Source organism: Phocoena sinus, chromosome 14, assembly GCF_008692025.1.
Source record: "Phocoena sinus isolate mPhoSin1 chromosome 14, mPhoSin1.pri, whole genome shotgun sequence".
NCBI lineage: Eukaryota > Metazoa > Chordata > Mammalia > Artiodactyla > Phocoenidae > Phocoena > Phocoena sinus.
This window is the reverse complement of record NC_045776.1, coordinates 72,049,572-72,070,160: the sequence shown is the minus strand read 5'-3', so window position 1 is coordinate 72,070,160 and position 20,589 is coordinate 72,049,572. Positions and strand designations below refer to the sequence as shown.

The 20,589-nt window shown below is 42.8% G+C and overlaps 1 protein-coding gene across 5 annotated transcripts in view; it reads right to left on the bottom strand.

Moving 5' to 3' along the window:
• MYO1H (myosin IH) overlaps positions 1-20,589 on the bottom strand; it is a 105,272-nt gene that overhangs the window by 56,651 nt on the left and 28,032 nt on the right. For 4 of the 5 annotated variants that reach the window (XM_032654163.1, XM_032654158.1, XM_032654159.1 and 1 more), the window contains exon 1: positions 15,994-16,044. The exons of the other annotated variant lie outside the window; for it this stretch is intronic. In XM_032654163.1, the coding sequence (XP_032510054.1) occupies positions 15,994-16,005 (12 nt within the window). In that variant the 5' untranslated portion in view covers positions 16,006-16,044. Of the gene's footprint in view, positions 1-15,993; positions 16,045-20,589 lie in introns of those variants that run through there. 5 annotated transcript variants of the gene reach the window in all.

The window sequence follows — 20,589 nt, the reverse complement described above, 5'->3', positions numbered from 1 at the left end:
AAAATCCCAAAGCCATTCTTTAAATAGAAGCTTGATCTCCTTTGGTTTTGCCTACATACCGCCACTTGCCTGGGAAGCATTTTCAGTCTTGCAACAAAATTGGAATAAGGAACATGCCCCGGATTGAGCTACGTTACTGCCATTACTACTGTTGCCTGTGCAGTACCTGACATCTGGGCCAAAGATTACCTATTGGTGCTCAACATCAGTAATATTTAAATTCATACAAATGAAAATAATGACAGCATCATGCTTTTACCAGAAAATATCAAGTAAGGGATAGAATAATACTTGCAAGGTTGAGGTGAGATTAAAACCAAATACACTGCAAGTAGCATAGTAAGTTTCAATTCTCTCTAGAAAGGTAATGTCATATGTAAAAAAAAAAATCATTAGAATAATTATTATACCTTTGGTCCAGTAATGCAGTGCCTGAGAATTTCTGCTAAGGAAATGTTTCGAACAACTGATGTTTCTGGTTTCTGTGGTGTTCTCTAAAATCTACATCAAATTTACAACAGTGAAGAGTCAAGTATATTACACCAGCTGGAGAGAGTATGTATAGAGATTAAAGTAATGTTTATGAGATTATGCAGTCAATCTTTTCTCCCTTTTAAGGGAGAGCAGCAGAGTACAAATGTATATGTATACTGTGACTGCAAAATATATATGCAAATGTATGCTAATAGTCCCAGACTGGACTGGGATGTGGGCCAGACAGCGTTACATGAGGTGACAGGTACAGGTACTCGGTTGTCCACACTGTTCCCACTTCTTGTGTCTGTCTGCTTTTCCCACTGCCTGGTCAGACACTGGGTCCAAGAGTATTGTTATTTCTTTTTCCTATTGTGGTACTAAATGTCTGTTTTTGCTCTCACAGCCCCTGTACCTCCTCCTCTGACTACACCCCTACCACAGGTGTGTCCTCTCTCCCACTGGAAGGTGTCACGTGGTCCAGTCCAGTAAGATGCTCCCACCTCCTTTAGCCAAAAAGAGGGTGGAAGACACAGCTCAGACTTCCAGATTTATCTCTCCAGGGACTTAGACCTTGATTGCAGCAATATAAAGAAGGGAAATGGTCATTACTGACAGCTCAGTTTGGAGGTCACCTCAGTGTCTACCACTAGGGACTGAAGAGCATGGGAGATGCACCCCAGGGAATCGTTTTTTTTTTTTTTTTTTCTCCCCCGGGCGCACTGCATGCATGTGGAGCTTCCCCAACCAGGGATAGAACCCATTCCCCCTGCAGTGGAAGCGAGGAGTCTTAACCACTGGACCGCCAGGAAAGTCACAGTATCATGGAAAGATATTACATGCATTATGACAAAGAAACAAATTTACCCTTTAAGCAACATGCAAATCAAAGCTACATGTTGCACGTGGATATAGCCATATTTAAGGATGTGTTCCAAATGCCCTGAGGGGGAGGGAATCTCTAATTGGGACGGTGAATGGAGGAGAGAAGAAGGAGGAAAACAAATCTGGAGAGAGGCTTCACAAAGACCACAATGTGCGATAGGAACTGGGGACACTCCATCTTTGTCACCTGCATCTAAGGTCAAAAGAAAAGAAAAAAGTAACTCCTTTTTGGCCTAATTAGAGTTATTTCTATTGCTTATAACCAGTGAAATAAGACACAATGTAATAGGGAAGAACAAATCTGACTCCATATTAGATCTGTTCCTTTTCCTGTGCTCAGTCATGCTGGCTCTGCATGGTTTGTAAAAGAATTTTGCCTATAGCCTGAAATATACAGGGTAGCCTATTCTCAGGGCTCTGACCTTTAAGAGTCCATTCACACAGAGATAAAAACTTGCAGAACAGAGAATAAAATTTGTCTTGTTGGAGGTTTACAGGAACATGGTGACCTGACCTATGTGGACAGCTGCAAAAACAAAGGATTCCCACACCAAGAAGTTTGCAACAAGTAACCACGGCCCTCCCTCACCTTGCCTTTAAAAGTGCTTTGCTGAAACCCTTCAAGGACTTGGGGGTTTTTTGGGCACAAGCCCCCGTCTCCTTGCTCGGCCCTGCAATAAACCTTTCTCTGCTCCAAACTCCAAGGTTTTAGTTTGTTTGGCCTTACTGTGCATCAGGCGCCATGACTTGCGTTTGGTAACAATAACATAATGGATAGAATTTTTTTTATAAATTCAGTAGAAAAAGGATGATCTTTGGGCTCAAGCTAGAGCTCAAATTTTAAACCATGAGGTTCAATACAGGGATATGCCTTCTCAATAAATCTCTCGATCAGTGGCGCCCTGCCCTCCATCAACGAAATAACAAGGACACACACCTTGATGTTCCTCAACAGTTATTTGGTGACTTGTAGCTTGTGAGTAAAAGCTCTCATTTTTGCTGACAGAATTACAAAGCCTTTGGTGGCTGAACAATAAAGGCTATTGGATATCTGCTTTCTCTTTCCAAACCTAAACTGGAAGCAATCTACTCCATCCAAAAGACAATCACTAATGAATCCAGTCACTGCACGTTTCAGTTGTGACTTTTGCTGGGTCCAAGTCTGACCTTTTTCTATCACTGACTCCGTTGTTTTTCTTTGCATTGATGCAAGATCAGCAACAAGGCCTACTTCCATTTTGTTCTAAGTAATAGTATCTGAACAGTGAGGCATTCGGTTTGCTAGTTCTTTTCCTCAATACACATGAACACATAACTATGCCATCTCTGTACCAGTTAAAATCATCTAGATGCTTCCACTTTGTGAAACTAGTCTGATTTTTTTAAAAACTATAATTTTTTTTTGCAAATACTCAGCAATTGATTAAAAAAAAGTCATGAAAATCCAAATAGTGATTATCTGTAGTGGCTATGAAAGGAGTTGAATGAAAGAGGCACATGAGGGGTTTCTGGGGTAACCAGGATGGTAGTTATACGGGTGTGAGCTTTATAATAATTAATCAAACTGCACATTTATTTATACTCTTTTCAGCGTGTGGGTTATACCCCACAATAAAAAGCCTTTTAAAAAACATCACATCTTTGGGCTTCCCTGGTGGCACAGTGGTTAAGAATCTGCCTGCCAATGCAGGGGACACGGGTTCGAGCCCTGGTCCAGGAAGATACAACGTGTCGCAGAGCAACCAAGACCATGCACCACAACTACTGAGCCTGCGCTCTAGAGCCCGTGAGCCACAACTACTGAGCATGTATGCCACAACTACTGAAGCTCGCGCATCTACAGCCCGTGCTCCGCAACAAGAGGAGCCACTGCAATGAGAAGCCCACGCACCACAAAGAAGAGTAGCCCCCGCTCACCACAATTAGGGAACGCCTGTGTGCAGCAATGAAGACCCAATGCAGCCAAAAATAAATAAATTAAAAAACAAAACCAAAAAAAAAAAAAATATCACATCTTAATCGTCATGTTTCCTCTCAAGATAAAGAATGTAGGAGAGCAGTGTCTGTGAGGAAGTGCACACTTTTATTTTTCATTTATTCTCTATAAAATCTTAGCTGGGAAAGCTAAGTCACTGAGAAGCCTTGTTTCACCTGGAAAATTCATTAGACTTGTAAAGACAGCAGGTAACCAGGATAAACCAACAGAGAAAGACTCGGGGGATGGAAGTTACGTTCACGTTATCGGAAAGGAGATCAATCCTCTGTTGCACCTGTTAAAACTGTTGATTTTTGTATCTATTTCTAACACAGAATCCTGTGGCTGTGTCTCTTATCTAAAACTTAAAAACCAACGAGGATTTCAGGCAGCATCTTGCAAGCAAGACCCACTTCTGTCGACATCTTTAATTCGCAGATGAGAAACGCGTATCTGGTCTTTTTTTCTTAGTACAATACTTCAATATGATTAATCCCATGGAAAAAAGCAAGACTGTGGATGTCTTTGGCTACATCCATGAGGACCAAAGAGACTCTTTCCAGGGAATGAACACATTTACCCTCGACCCCATGAAGGCAGATGACCAAAGAGTTTGGAACATTACCTTCCAGAAAAATTTCACCAAGCATCAGACACAGCTATTCTTGTCCTCAGCACCCTCACATCAGTATTAGTAAAATTCCAGGGAGAGACAGAGAGACCCTTGCTATGGCAGTTGTCTCATTGGCAACAAAACAGTATTGAAACTCTGAAGTAGATATCCCCGCACCAATTCAAGCAGCACAGAAACTCCCATTAGTTTTGTCATAAACCGATTAGAGCTGGCACACAAACCCAAGGATCTCAATGCTTAGACGCTGAATAGCCACTCAAATCCCAATAGTTTGCCCCGTAAAACCCACTGGGAAATTCTTAATAAGTTCACCACAAGGTGACATTTGCAATACTCTGCAGTCACATATTCATCCACATGCATCCAGGAAAAAAAATAAAATGAAATTTAGCCAAGAGAAAGTGCCAACCACCCACGCCTGGGACATCTTTGCTTGTCTCTAAGAAAAAGGCTCCAAGAGTCGCTAAAGGAGGACCGTCCGTCCGGCTGCCGGAACAGGACAGAGGTCGGGGGCGGGGGCGGGGGGTGGGAGCTGCTACCCTTTCCCAAATCAAAAGGGGGGAAAGTAAGTGAGAAAATCTCCCGAGTTCAAACATTCCTTTAAACCCCGCAACTTTAAATACTAAATGTGTTTCATGGCTGCCATCTTGAAAAACATTAGTTTGCCAAAAGCGGCCTTTGATTCCCATTTGGGATGGAAACGCTTGCAGATAATCCATTGAAACAGGTCCGGCACAAAGGCCTTTTTGCAACAATCACGGTGCTTGTGAAGGACAACATTTTTGTGCGCAAAATAAAACATTTTAATGCGCTACAATCCATTACACATATAGTCCTCCATTTCCTTTCAGTAATTATTCATTAGAAAACATTTAACGTCACTGTGGATTTCACACTGGGCAGTCTGGACACAAAGAACAAGAGATGGCCCATTTATAAGGGGCTGGGGTCTTCTTTTCTAATCTGAGAAACTCCAAGGAGGTGGGGCCCACAGGACACAACAGGCCGGCTAAATTGTGCGGTTAACGGTCAAAGCCCCCCTGCCTACTTTGACACTCATTTAAAGATGACAGGAAACAAAAGAGATTTGTTCTGTGCAACCCTTTCTTGTTACGCAGTCTACATTGGGCTCCGCACATGAAACCCGCCCGGTATTTTAGTCCACCTGCCAGCTCCCTCCCGCCCTCCTTGACTCTCTCCTCTGCTACTTTGCTCGTTCCCACTTTAACACAAAGAGACAGGTAAAGAATATCGTTAAAAGCGGCCCATTCAGCATGTCAGCTTTCATAATACAATTGCCTGTCAGGTTCCCTAGGAGCTACGAGGCGCTGACACGTCTGGGTTCAGGCCAGAAATCCGGCCCGCAGTTCTGTTAGTTAGTGAGGCAGCTCCCAGTCACCTCCCACCCTCCCGTAGTGAAGGGCCATCTCCCGGGCGCGGACACCGAAAACCATCTTGAATAACAACAGTTTGAAACACTTGCTCCATCAGCGAAAGACTACATGCCAACTCACGATGGGCTGTATCTGTATTCCTTTCATGCCTCCATTAAAAAATTTAACTGAAAACTCAGACCCAAAGACCTAGAAGCCGATTCGTAGGAAAAGTTGGGAAACATTTATCTTAGAGCCAATTTTTTAAAGGTACTCAAAGGAATAAAATAGTTTTAACACCAGAGGATCCTTCCCTAAGGTGGTGGGGAAAATCCCATCTTGAAAGTCTGGCCAGATTAAGATGTAGCTAATCATACGGGAATATGTACAAATCTAAAACACCTCTGGTGCTGTTTCTACTTTGCAACTGTATGAAGATTATATACCACCTAGGGATGCTGATAAGAAACCAGTGAGTACCGATGGGCTTGGCTGTCACAGATTCTCAAAAATGACTCATGTCACTTTACGGTTATTTTTATAGCAATCCTGAGGTTTGCATGTTATACTTGCTTCTTGTTATCATCTTGATGTGTCGTAGGAAACTGCCTCTGGTCACAGAGTCAAACAGCGAAAAGATGCTGGAGAAAATCAGTGGGTACTTAAGGAGAAAGCAAAATTCAAAATGAAGCTAGTTACAGAAGCTCGGTCAGTGGTCAATGAAATTCTAAAAACAACACAGTTTTGATGCTCCGTGTCAGAGAACAGCAAACCATGGCCCGCGGGCCAAATCCAGACAACCACCTGTTTTTGCCAAAAACAAATAATAATTTTTTTAAAAGACATGAGAAAATCATATGAAATTCACAGCCACGATATTGTGTGTGTCTGTCTGTGGCCGCTTTCCTGCTATGACAGATTTGAGTAGTTGCAACAGAGGCTGATGGTCCACAAAACCTAACATATTTACTATCTGGTCCTTTATAAAAAATTTCTCTATTCCTTAGAAACCAGACTTCTGAATCCATGGTATTTAAAAGCTGCCCGCACCAACGGAAGCAAAGCGGAATTTCAAATATAACCCTTTCCAAACAAACGTTTGACGGTTTATGCTACATCCCTCAAACTGTGGCTAGGATTCTTCTTAGTTAAGATTTTTAGTTAGCATTGTTAGACGTTGAAAAATAAGGTCGTTGAGAACTCGAGGTGAGATGTTACTTTTCCAGACCCACAGCTGCTTCTTTGCTCACCAAACACAAACCAAAAATTAACTGTGCAAACAGCACGTAGCAGTTTCTCGAGTAGGACTTGGTGTTTGCTCCCTAAACAGACAACACTTCTAGCTCTCAAGAAAACCCTTCTGAAGGCACTGTCCCCAAGTCTGAATGATAGTACTCAGTGGCAGCTAAAATTTAAACCAAACAGACCTCCAGAAAGCAAGCATGGCCTGGTATTTTGATTGACAGGGTCACAGCTGTGGAAATGACAAGGCTCATACTTGAGTGATAAGAGCATTATAATATTGCAAGTTTTTACGTCTCCAATTTGCTCAACACCGATGGCTCAACGGCTGAAACGAGGGACTATCTTTTCATGTAACGACAAGAAAATGGTCAGCTTTTGATGATCCAACTGCGGCCTCTTAATCACTACTGAAAGCATATAATTATGAATATCAGTAAACAGAATAATGCTTCTAAATTACTTTAGGGATTAGATGGTCTCCTAGTAAGAATTAGAACAGTTCATGGAGTCTTAATTGCCCCATGGGAGTTGCAGGTGGAGAAAGAAATGGCCATTAACTGCACATACGTTTCAGCATAAAGGACTAAACAATATCAAAAGCAAGGGCTAGACTTCTCTCACTACTTCCCAACAATAAGTAAATAAACTAGATCCGTAAATATTAGCAAAAAGCTCTTTGGATGTTTACAGCATTTTTTTCCTCCATACACATTCTTTTTTTAAAGTTGAGGTGTAACTGACATATAACATTATATTAGTTTCAGGTGTACAACATGATTTGATTTTTGTATACATTAGGAAAGGATCACCAGGAAGTCTAGTTAACAGCCATTAGCTTACATAGTTACACAATTTGTTTCCTTTGATGAGACTTTCAAGATCTCTTTTAGCAACTTTCAAATATAGCTACAATATTATTAACTGTAGTGACCATACTGTACGTTACAGCCCCATGACTTATTTATAACTGGAAGTTTGTTATCTTTTGACCACCTTCATCCATTTTGCCCAACCCCCAACTCTGGCAACCACCAATCTGTTCTCTGTATCTATCAGCTCGGGTTTTTGTTTTATTTTGTTTTTGAGATTCAACATGGAAGGGGGAGGGGAGGGATAAATTAGGAGCATGGGATTAACAGGTATAGACCACTATATGTAAAATAGATAAACAATAAGGATTTACTCTATAGCATAGCGAACTATATTTCAATATTTTGTAATAACCTATAATGGAAAAGAATCTGAAAAAGAATATAATATGTAATTATATATATATATATAACTGAATCACTTTGCTGTACACCTGAAAGTAACACAATATTGTAAATCAACAATAGTTTAATAAAAAAAAAGATTCAACATATAAGTAATACCATACAGTATTTGTCTTTCTCTTTCTGACTTATTTCACTTAGCATAAGGCCCTCAAGTTCCATCCATGTTGTCACAAGTGGCAAGATTTCCTTCCTTTTTTATGGCTAATAGTCCATTGTATATTTACACAACATTTTCTTTATCCACTCATCTATCGATGGATACTTAGGTTGCTTCCATGTCTTAGCTATTATAAATGAGGCTGCAATGAATATGGTGGTACAACCTAGTAGTTTTGAATGGAGGATATCTATCCTAATTACTTTTAGCCTTTGCTCAAGTCCATGGAAGTTCTTAAAGTACCATTTCTTTGAGTTTATAGATGAATTTATAAAAGAAGCGTTTTCCCAAAATTCAAAGAGAGTCATGTACCAAAATGTTCATTGCAGCTCTATTTACAATAGCCAGGACATGGAAACAACCTAAGCGCCCATCATCGGATGAATGGATAAAGAAGATGTGGCACATATACACAATGGAATATTACTCAGCCTTAAAAAGAAATGAAATTGAGCTATTTGTAATGAGATGGATAGACCTAGAATCTGTCATACAGAGTGAAGTAAGTCAGAAAGAAAAAGACAAATACCGTATGCTAACACATATATATGGAATTTAAGGGAAAAAAATGTCATGAAGAACCTAGGGGTAAGATAGGAATAAAGACGCAGACCTACTGGAGAACGGACTTAAGGATATGGGGAGGGGGAAGGGTGAGTTTTGACAGGGCGAGAGAGAGTCATGGACATATACACACTAACAAACGTAGTAAGGTAGATAGCTGGGGGGAAGCAGCCGCAAGGCACAGGGATATTAGCTCGGTGCTTTGTGACAGCCTGGAAGGGTGGGAAGGGGAGAGTGGGAGGGAGGGAGACGCAAGAGGGAAGACATATGGGAACATATGTATATGTATAGCTGATTCACTTTGTTGTGAATCAGAAACTAACACACCATTGTAAAGCAATTATACCCCAATAAAGATGTTTAAAAAAAAAAAAAAAAAAAAAAAAAAAAAAAAAAAGAAGCGTTTTCTTGCCTGAAGGAGAATCTTCGTGGTATCCTCAGCTATCCTTCACTGGAAAGAAAGATGGTTCGTGGTCTGGGAGCCTTGCAAACCCTCAACAGAAACTGGACATTGGCCATGGATTATACTAAAACCTATCTGGAACAACAAATGCTAATGTGTGGCCTGGAATTTTCCCAGGGAACCCCCCACCCCAGTCCACATCCCTGTGGGACAAGGAGGAAATTAATAGACATCACAGAATAGACAACTTTCAACACAGCTTTTTAAACTATTCCCCATCCCCAAAGGAGTGCTTTCCTAACACTCAGGGAAAAATGGCTGTGGCGTCCCGCACAGTTAGCAATCACTTAAACCTAAGGAAGTGGTTCTCAAACTTCAACACGCAGGAGAATCTCCGGGTGAAGCCTGGGACAGGGCAGAGGGTGGGCCCAGGAATCTGCGTGTTTAACGGGTACCCCAGCCCATTCCAATGAGGGTAGCCCAGGACCATAATTATAACGCTGCTCCTCAAACTGTGGTGCAAGGTATCAGCATCACCTGGGTGCTTGTTAGAATTACAGAGTCTCAGGCTCTGCCCCGGAACTAGTGGGTTAGAATCTGCATTTTAACAACAGCCCTCTGTGATTGGTACCACCTTACTGTTTGAATAAAACCCATGTTAAGACCCAGTGATCTAGGGAAATTTTTAAAGTTAAGGAAGATTGAAAGTAAAAGGAAACTGTAATTCCCCTGAGGCAGAATGAATGAGAAAATGGAGAAAGAATTAGTGTTGAGAAAAGGGCTCACTGAAGGGGAGGGGGAGAGAGGGAGACCACACACGTATCCCTTGGGGACAAACATGCAACAAATAAAGATCGACATGTACCACTTTTTAAAATGGACTTTTCTGGATTTTGCTATTAACACTGAGTGGTTTCTGGGACTTCCCTGGTCCAGTGGTTAGGACTCTGCGCTTTCACTGCAGGGTCCCGGTTCAATCCCTGATCTGAGAACTAAGATGCCACAAGCCACGTGGCTCAGCCAAAAGAAAAAAAACAAAAACGAAAAACACTGAATGGTTTCTGATGAGATAAAGTAGGGAGATGAGGATGAAAAGTATACTTATTAAATAGGCAACTATTAAAAGCTCCCCCATAAATATAGCTCTTTTAAAATGCTATCTTTTCTTTTCCTGTCTGATTATAAAAGAATTACACGTTCATTTTAGACATTTTGGGAAAATGTGATGAGGAGAATAAAAAGTATCCATAATCCCACCACTCACAAATTACCATTGGGTCTTCCCTGGTGGCGCAGTGGCTGGGAATCTGTCTGCCAATGCAGGGGACACAGGTTCGAGCCCTGGTCTGGGAAGATCCCACATGCTGCAGAGCAACTTAGGCCCGTGAGCCACAACTACTGAGCCTACGTGTCTGGAGCCTGTGCTCCCCGCTCCCCAACAAGAGAGGCCGCAATAGTGAGAGGCCCGTGCACCGTGATGAAGAGTGGCCCCCGCTTGCCACAACTGGAGAAAGCCCTCGCACAGAAACGAAGACCCAACACAGCCAAAAATAAATATATTAATTAAAAAAAAAAAAGTAATTACCACTGTTTTCCTTTTGGAATATTCCTTTTAGTCTTTCCCACCCATGTGCATGTGTGTGTGTAAAAATACTGGGATACTGTTTTATATGTGATTTTATGTCATTTTTCTAAAATAACATGATTCTCACAAATTAAGAAGGACACTATAAAATATCACATGGTATAAGATCATCTGGAATTGAAACCTGCAGAATTACAAGGTTAGAAATCAAAATTCAGGCAACAGTTAATTTCCCAGTAAGTTCTCTGGGCCACAATGGTATTGTTTAAGTCTTATGGCCAAGTACCCCTGATATTAAAGTATTAAGAACTAGAATTACTTTCATCATTACATGTCATCTTTTAAAGACTCCATTAAAAGTGGAACCATGAGCAGAGCCAGGCTTCTGTGACAACAAAGGATCTAGCCTTGAAAAGAGGGAAAAACCCTTCGTCTTCTGAACCATACTGAGGGCATCCTCTTGTTCCACTAGTAAAACAAATTCTGAAGCAAAGAAAGAGTAAAGCTCATCTGACAGAATCCTGAACATCTAGAAAATCAAAGGGGAGAGAAAATAGTTTCATTTCCTTTAAATGAAAGTGATGGGGGTAAGAAAGCATAATTGGAACCAGCTTCTCTGACTACCATGGAATCATTTACGTTAGATTCAAGCAGAGAAACTTTTACAAAGCCTGCTAAAACTACTACTGGAAATGTTGACGCTAGAATCTGTACTGTCCACTTAAGAAGCCAACGATCACATTGGAAATTTGAGTGATCCAATTAAACAGGGACATGATGTGGTGCCCCAAGGACAATGGTGCTTCAAGGACAAAGGACGACCCTGCCTGAAAAAGTTTCAGCGACACACCCCCTACTGGACTGTTAATCGCCCTCCCTACCAATGGTTAAGAAATTCCTGAGCCCACCTCGCCAACGCCCACCTGGGCAATGGGACCTGTCCCAAATAAGGAAAGGCATATGCCCTGTCCCACTTCCACCCTATAGAAGGAAGGTATATGTGCCTTGACCAATCAGTAAATGAAATTTTCACCTCGGACCATTCCTTGTTTTCTGGCTATAAAAGCTGATCAATAGCACATGTTCGGGCTCAACCCTCCCAGACTACTAGGAAGTCGGCCCACTGTTCTGGCAGTGACCCTTCCCTCTAATAAATTCTATCGTCTTTACATTCTGCCTTGTGTCTGGAAATTCTTTTCCAACCCGCGTTCGGACCACGACAATGAGCACAATCAAAATCATCATAATTGTGGCTTCCCTGGTGGCGCAGTGGTTGAGCGTCCGCCTGCCGATGCAGGGAACGCGGGTTCGAGCCCCGGTCCGCGAAGATCCCACATGCCGCGGGGCGGCTGGGCCCGTGAGCCATGGCCGCTGAGCCTGCGCGTCCGGAGCCTGTGCCCCGCAACGGGAGAGGCCAGAACAGTGAGAGGCCTGCAAATCATCATAATTATGGGGGCTTTCTTCTCACTTTTCAAATGAACACAGCACCTGATCAACCAGTCAGCAAATATTTTCTGAGCATCTACTGTGTGCAAGGCATTGTGGTAGGTACCTGGTCCTTATAGGGAATTTATAATCTCTTTAGAAATAAAATACGATTATAGGAACAGTGAACAAGACAACAACCCTGGACTCAATGACTAACCTTTTAAATGGCTTTTCTCTGATTCTAGTAAAAAGTGGTTAACTACAAAGTTACTTAAAAGTGTCATAAGTTCCTGCTGTAAAATTTGGTGTGATTTTGCTTTTCTTCAAGATTTTAGTATAAAATATTTATTTTGTTAGTCAAAAAATAAGGTAAGATAGTGGAAGTGGACTGGAGGAAAGCGTTCATAAGAGTTTTCATAGTAGTAATAACAAAAACATGCAGCCTGGTTTAGATGCAGCTTTGCTATAAAAATAAGCCATACCAAAATTAGTGGCAAAATTCAAAATGACGTTATTGGAAATGAAACCCAAGATGCAACTCATCCAGCCCAATTATTCTCTGAACCCATCATATTACTTGGACACCACTTCACCTACATTCTAGTGAAACTACCTCTTAACAGAACAGGAGAAAAAGTTTCTTAGAGGCTTAATGAGCTTAATTAATTAGCACTTAAGACACCAGCATAAAAATAAATACATTGTGGTGATTGTTCCATGGATCTACAGATGTGATAAAAAATGGCATGGAACTACACATGCACTTCGTACCAATGTCATCTGTCCTGGTTTAAATATTGACTATACCTCTGTAAGAGGTAGCCATAGAGGCACACTGGGTTAAGGGTACATGGGATCTTCTCTGTACAATTTCTGAAACTTTTTATGAGTCTATATTTTAAAAATAAAAAGTTTAAAAATTGCTGATTGCATTTTGACTCTTTTTTTTGTTTTGTTTTGTTTTGTTTTGCGGTACGCGGGCCTCTCACTGCTGTGGCCTCTCCCGTTGTGAGCACAGGCTCCGGACGCGCAGGCTCAGCGGCCATGGCTCACGGGCCCAGCCACTCCGCGGCATGTGGGATCCTCCCGGACCGGGACACGAACCTGCGTCCCCTGCATCGACAGGCGGACTCCCAACCACTGCACCACCAGGGAAGCCTGCATTTTGACTCTTTGATGTGTCATAAAGGTACAAAATATATAAAGTCACAAAATATATTTGAACCATAGCAAAGTACTTATTTGAAACATGATGAAAGCCATCCTCTATAGATATTAAACATGTATGTAAACCATGAGTCTCTTCCTTATTACCTGATAGGAGAGTTTTCTGATTTCTGATCAAGTCCCTAAAATCCAGTTAACTTGAAGGAAAGAGGCAACTGACCACATGATTTGCATAAAGTGAGGAGCATATGGAAACACCCAAATATGGATGATGCCCAATCAAGTGGCAGGAACGAAGTACTAAGTTATCAGCATCATTATTCATGTGGCTTTAAGTTCTTCATTTTGCTTCTCTCATCAAACCCAGCTCCCTCTGAGGTCATTTCTAAATGGCTTCATTTCTAATATTTCCAAATAAGTTTCAACTTTTTATTGTGAAATAATTATAGACCCATAAGAAGTTGCAAAAATAATACAGAGATATCCCATGTAACCTTTACCCAAGTCCCCCAAAGGTAATATAACTTTACTACTAGGAAATTGACATTGGGACAATTTTCAGGTTTTATTCGGATTTCACTAGTTTTTACATGTACTCGTGTGTGTGTGTGTGTGTGTGTGTGTGTGTGTGTGCTTCTATGTAATTTCATCACATGTAAGGATTCATGTAACCACCGTGACAATCAAGATACAGAATTGCTCCATTATCCCTAAAGATATGTTACCCTGTACAGTCATACCAACCATCCTCTCTCTAACTCCAGGCAACCAGGAATCTGTTTTCCATCTCTATAATCAATATCATTTCAAAAATTACATGAAGACGTACAGTATACAAACCTTTGACATGTTTTTTCACTCAGCGTAATGACTTTGAGATCCACCCAACAACTTGGATGGATCAATAGTTTGTTCTTTTTTATTATGGAGTAGTATTCCATTCCAATAATGGTTTACCAAGTGAGTCTGGGAATTAATTCACCAATTAAGAAAGGATAAGTTCCTTCATTTAAAAAAAAAGTATAGGGCTTCCCTGGTGGCACAGTGGTTGAGAGCCCGCCTGCCGATGCAGGGGACACAGGTTCGTGCCCCGGTCCGGGAAGATCCCACGTGCCGCTAGGCCCGTGAGCCATGGCCGCTGAGCCTGCGCATCTGGAGCCTGTGCTCCGCAATGGGAGAGGCCGCAGCAGTGAGAGGCCCGTGTACCACAAAAAAAAAAAAAAAAAAAAAAAAAAAAAGTATAACTACACATAGATACATCTGCATGAATTTCATATGGCCATGACAATAGAAAATACCACACATGACCTTGCTTGAGGACAGGTCTACCTGTGCCATTTCCTCTGAAGACCCCATCGACAGTGAATACTCTTCTCCACCAATCAACCAAATTATTTCTCCCAGTGAATCAGGCTTCCAGAGTTCCTATTTTAAGATATGATGCAGGGGGCTTCCCTGCTGGCTCAGTGGTTAAGAATCCACCTGCCAATGCAGGGGACACGGGTTCGAGCCCTGGTCTGGGAAGATCCCACATGCCGTGGAGCAACTAAGCCCCTGCGCCACAACTACTGAGCCTGCGAGCCACAACTACCGAAGCCCATGCGCCTAGAGCCCGTGCTCCACAACAGACCACCGCAATGAGAAGCCCGTGCACCACAACGAAGAGTAGCCCCCGCTCGCCACAAGTAGAGAAAGCCTGCGCGCAGCAAAGAAGACCCAACGCAGACAAAAAAAAAAAAGATATAATGCAGGAATGGCGAGTAAAACCAGGACCTCTGGGCATTCAAATACATTTTCGGTCAAGGACAGTGCCTTTTGGAGTTACCGGTTGCCAAGGAGACAGTATTAGGTGCTATATAGAAATGAATCATTGACTGCACGGCTCGATGACAAGCTGTATCTAGAGTTTCTTCATTGTGCAGGAGGGTTCTGTGGCCAGCTACTAAATTATTCTAACTATATATATAAATGCTTCTGTAACCTTTTTGACTGTCTAGAGAAGGAGAAATAATCCTTCAACAATTTTTTCTGAATAGATAATGTATGAGACGGTTATGCCCCAAAAAAGGGGGGGAACCAGAAAAAACTGTCCTTCCAGATCTTATGCCTTTTAATTAACTCCTGGAAAAAGGCAATAGGTCTGACACTCAAATTCTATCTTCCGTCACCTCAGGAGAATTTTCTCATTGTCTACAGGCTAATGAAAATATCTGTTTTCGCCTTTCAAGGTCATTTTTACCTGGGATAATTTGGAGTCACCACGTCTAAGAATAAACACAACATATCTGGGATAAAAAAGAAAATTTACAGGTAGTCTCACATCTAAGGGCAAAAATTACCTACGATTTTCTTCACTATTAGGTCACCATCTATTATTTAAGGTTCTAGCTGGGCTGCTCAACACAGTAGCCACTGCCACGTGTGGCTATTAGAATAAAGAAAATTTTTAATTTAGTTCTCCAGTCACAGCAGCCACGTCACAAGCACTCAAAGGTCACACATGGCCCGGGGCTACTACAGGGGCCATCAAGAAAACAGACCACTTCCATCACCACAGAATGTTTGATTGAAGGCTCTGCTCTAGACCAATTTGAAATGAATCTGTAACACACCACATTTCAGTTCTCAGTGATCCCACCTCCTCCAACCAACAAAAGGGAGGCACTTCCAAAGACTGCCTTAAATAAAATTTTCACCAATTTCAGAATCTTATCCATGAGTCCTGTTCTCTCCCCATGCCTAATGGAAGCCCAGGTATTACTGTGTCTAGGTGGCTCCAGGTAGAAGAGAGAACGTCACAGCGAGGCCACCTTTGAGTCCCATTACCTTGGATGCCATCCTGCACAGAAGAGACTGGGTTGTTAGCAATGATTCCGCTTAAGCCACTCAAAGCTTGCTTCCCACTGGCTTATGCTCCCGCGACGCCCGGCGCTCAGTAGCAAAGTATGAGGTGACTCTACCTTGCTGGGCGGAGCAGCATTCATAATTTATCACGGGAGGCAGTGACTGTGTCCTATGGCCACCCCGCTGTGTGCACACGGGGCTGCTGGAGAGTGATAAGAACTGGAAACTGGACCTCCCTCGAGGTTATGTTACAGCTACTGCTGATCTTTGATTAGTCACTTACGTTCCTGACAGGTCGCCATGAGGTCCTTCAGTGAGCTATGCTGAAAAAGTAAAAATTAGCCCGACCTCCCAGCCTAGATCCAGCTTAGCAGAAATCCTCTTGGAATCCTCTCTTGATTCTGTTTGGAAAACTTTACATCCTCCGACTTCAAGGAAGCAAGTTGACAGGGCAACTTCAAGATCCAGAATATGGGGCTTCCCTGGTGGCGCGGTGGTTGGGAGTCCGCCTGCCGATGCAGGGGACACGGGTTCGTGCCTCGGTCCGGGAGGATCCCACATGCGGAGCAACTGGGCCTGTGAGCCATGGCCGCTGAGCCTGCGCGTCCGGAGCCTGTGCTCCGCAACGGGAGAGGCCATGGCAGTGAGAGGCCCGCGTACCGCAAAAAAAAAAAAAAAACCCAAAAAAAAACAACAACAAAAAAAAAAAAAAAAAAAAAAAAAAAAGATCCAGAATATGGAGACTCTGGCTCTCCCCAGAGATTTCTCTTATTTTCATTTTATTCATTTTCAGAAGCAAATATCATGCATGTGTGCCTCATTTAAAAATTACAATGTTCAGGGCTTCCCTGGTGGCGCAGTGTTTGAGAGTCCGCCTGCCGATGCAGGGCACACGGGTTCGTGCCCCGGTCCGGGGAGATCCCACATGCCGCGGAGAGGGTGGGCCCGTGATCCATGGCCGCTGAGCCTGTGCATCCGGAGCCTGTGCTCCGCAGCAGGAGAGGCCACAACAGTGAGAGGCCCGTGTACCGCAAAAAAAAAAAAAAAAATTACAGTGTTCTGATATCTATAAAACAGAAACAGACTCAGAGACAGAGAGGACAGACTGGTGTTTGCCAAGGGGGAGGGTGTGTGGGGGAGGGAAGGATTGGGAGGGTGGGGTTAGCAGATGCAGAACTATTACATATAGGGATGGAGAAACAACAAGGACCTCCTGTACAGCACAGGGCACTAGATTCAACATCCTGTGATAAACCACCATGGAAAAGAATATGAAAAAGGATATATAGGTGTATAAATGAATCACTTTGCTGTACAGCAGAAATTAATACATTATAAATAAACTATGCTTCAATAAAATTTTTTTAAAAAGAAAATTTTGTGAAATTAAAAAGAATTACAACGTTCGGGTTTTTGGAGGCAGTGGAACTGCAGGTGGCTTTGTTATGAAACTCAGAGCTGGTCCCTTCCAGGCTTGGAACTAATTTCTTTTTTAATAACTTTATTTATTTTTATTTTTGGCTGCGTTGGGTCTTCGTTGCGCATGGGCTTTCTCTAGTTGCAGCGAGCAGGGGCTACTCTTCCTTGCGGTGCGCGGGCTTCTCATTGCAGTGGCTTCTCTTGTTGTGAAGCATGGGCTCTAGGCGCGCAGACTTCAGTAGTTGTGGCGCACGGGCTTAGTTGCTCCGCGGCATGTGGGATATTCCCAGACCAGGGCTTGAATCCATGTCTCCTACATGGGCAGGAGGATTCTTAACCACTGAGCCACCAGGGAAGTCCTGGAACTAATTTTATGTTTGTCAAGTTGTATTCCATTGAAAAGACTTCTGTGGAGCAGGTATCTGGGTTGTTACCCCCCCCCCATGATCCCTATAGGATGTAGAAGGACTATGGGCAAGTGGCTCCCCTCTTGGGCCTCAGTTTCCTGCTGTATAAAACTTGGGAGAGGGCTTCCCTGGTGGTGCAGTGGCTGAGAGTCCGCCTGCCGATGCAGGGGACACGGGTTCGTGCCCCGGTCCGGGAAGATCCCACATGCCACTGAGTGGCTGGGCCCGTGATCCATGGCCGCTGAGCCTGCGCGTCCGGAGCCTGTGCTCCACAACGGGAGAGGCCACAACAGTGAGAGGCCCGCATACCGCAAAAAAAAAAAACAACTTGGGAGGATTATGGTACCACCTCCCCAGGCTGTTACGAGGATTGTAATACCTCTAAAGCACTTGGAAAGGTGCCTGGCACCAGTGGCATCATTAAGTGCTAGTACTAATATTATAGCTAAGATTGGCATCTTTAAGCCCACCTCCTCTGCAGGCCCCTCCCCACAGGGATCCACCATTATTTTCTTGCTGTGTTTCCTTCCAGACTTTTTTCTATGCATGTACGTGCCTGTACATGTACCCATAACAAGTACAGTGTTGATTTGTGTGTAGGGGTATGATCACATGTGCACATTTATGCGAGTGTATCATATGGTATACAAAGTTTTGCAATTTGATATTTTTACTCAATGTTTCAGCTTGGAGTTCTTGGCATTTCAGTGCCCAGCAGGCTATCACTAGATCATGCTTAAAATCTTAACTCGCGGCTTCCCGGGTGGTGCAGTGGTTAAGAATCCGCCCGCCAATACAGGGAACACGGGTTCGTAACCCTGGCCCAGGAAGATCCCACAGGCCGTGGAGCAACTAAGCCCGTGCACGACAACTACTGAGCCTGCGCTCTAGAGCCCGCACGCCACAACTACTGAGCCTGCTTGCCTCGAGCCCACGCTCTGCAACAAGAGAAGACACCGCAATGAGAAGCCCGCACACCGCAACGAAGAGTAGCCCCTGCTCGCCACAACTAGAGAAAGCCCTCGCGCAGCAACGAAGGCCCAACACTGTCAAAAATAAATAAAATAAAATAAATTTTAAAAAAATCTTAAGTCACTAGTGATGGACATTTGGGTTGTTTCCACTTTCTGGCTATTGTGAACAATGGCTTTATGAACATTCATGTAAAAGTTTTTGTGTACATATGTTTTCATTTCTCCTGGGCATATATTTAGGAGTGGAATTGCTGGTAAGTTATGTGTAACTCTATGTTTAACTTTTTGAGGAACTGCCAAATCTTCCAAAGTGTCTGCACCATTTTATATTCCCATCAGAAATGTACGAGACTTCCAGTTTCTCCGTACCCTGGCCAACACTTGTTATTGTTCTTTTTGATTATAGCCATTCTAGTGTGTGTGAAGCAGTATCCCACAGTGGTTTGGGCTTGCATTTCCCTAATGCCTAATGACGTTGAGCATCTTTTCATGTGTTTTTTGGCCATTTGTATATGTTGTGTGGAGAAATGTCTATTCAAATCCTTTGCTCATTTTTAAATTGGACTATCCATCCTTTTATTGTTGTGTTGTAAAAACTCTTTGCATATTCTGGATACTAGACTCTTAATAGATAAATAATTTGCAAATATTTTCTTCCTTTTCTGTAGGTTGTCTTCTCATTTTATTTTTAATATTTATTTGGCTGTGCTGAGTCTTAATTGCAGCATGCAGGATATTCGTTGCAGAATGCAAGATCTTCAGTTGTGGCATGCAGGATCTTCAGTTGCAGTGCACGGGCTCTAGTTCCCTGACCAGGGATCGAACCTGGGCCCCCTGCACTGGGAGTGCAGAGTCTTAGCCACTGGACCACCAGGGAAGTCCCTGTCTTATTTTCTTGATAGTGTCCTTTGAAGCACAGAAGTTTTTCATTTCAGTGAAGCCAAATTCATCTGTTTGTTAGGTGCCCTATCTAAGAAACCAGTGCCTAACCCAAGGTCACAAAGATTTACACCTATGTTTCTTCTAAGAATTTTATAGTTGGCCTATTTTGAGTTAATTTTTAAATACAATATGAGGGTCTAACTTCATTATTTTGCATGTGATATCCAGTTGTCCCAGCACCATTTGTTGAAAAGTTCTTCTTTCCCCCATTGAATTGTCTTGGCAACCTTGTAGAAAATCAGTTGAGCATAAATGTATGGGTTTATTTCTGGACTTTCAATTCTATTCATCTAATCTACACGTCTATCCTTATACCAGTTCTACACAGTCTTTTTGTTTGTTTTTTAATATTTATTTATTTATTGGCTGTGTTGGGTCTTCGTTGCTGAGCGCTGGCTTTCTCTAGTTGTGGCAAGCGGGGGCTACTCTTTGTTGTGTTGTGGTGGCTTCTCATTGTGGTGGCTTCTCTTGTGGAGCACGGGCTCTAGGCGCGCAGGCTTCAATAGTTGTGGCTCACGGGCTCCACAGCACAGGCTCAGTAGTTGTGGCACACAGCCTTAGTTACTTTGAGGCAGTGGGATCTTCCTGGACCAGGGCTTGAACCCGTGTCCCCTGCACTGACAGGCGGATCTTAACCACTGCGCCAGCAGGGAAGTCCCTACACCGTCTTAATTACAGTTGTTTTGTAGTAAAAGTTTTGAAATCGGGAAATTTAAGTAATACAACTTCATTCTTCTTTTTCAAGATTATTTTGGCTATTCTGAGTTAGGATCAGCCTGTCAATTTCTGCAAAAAGCCAGGTGGGATTTTGATAGGGATTGCATTGAATCTGTAGA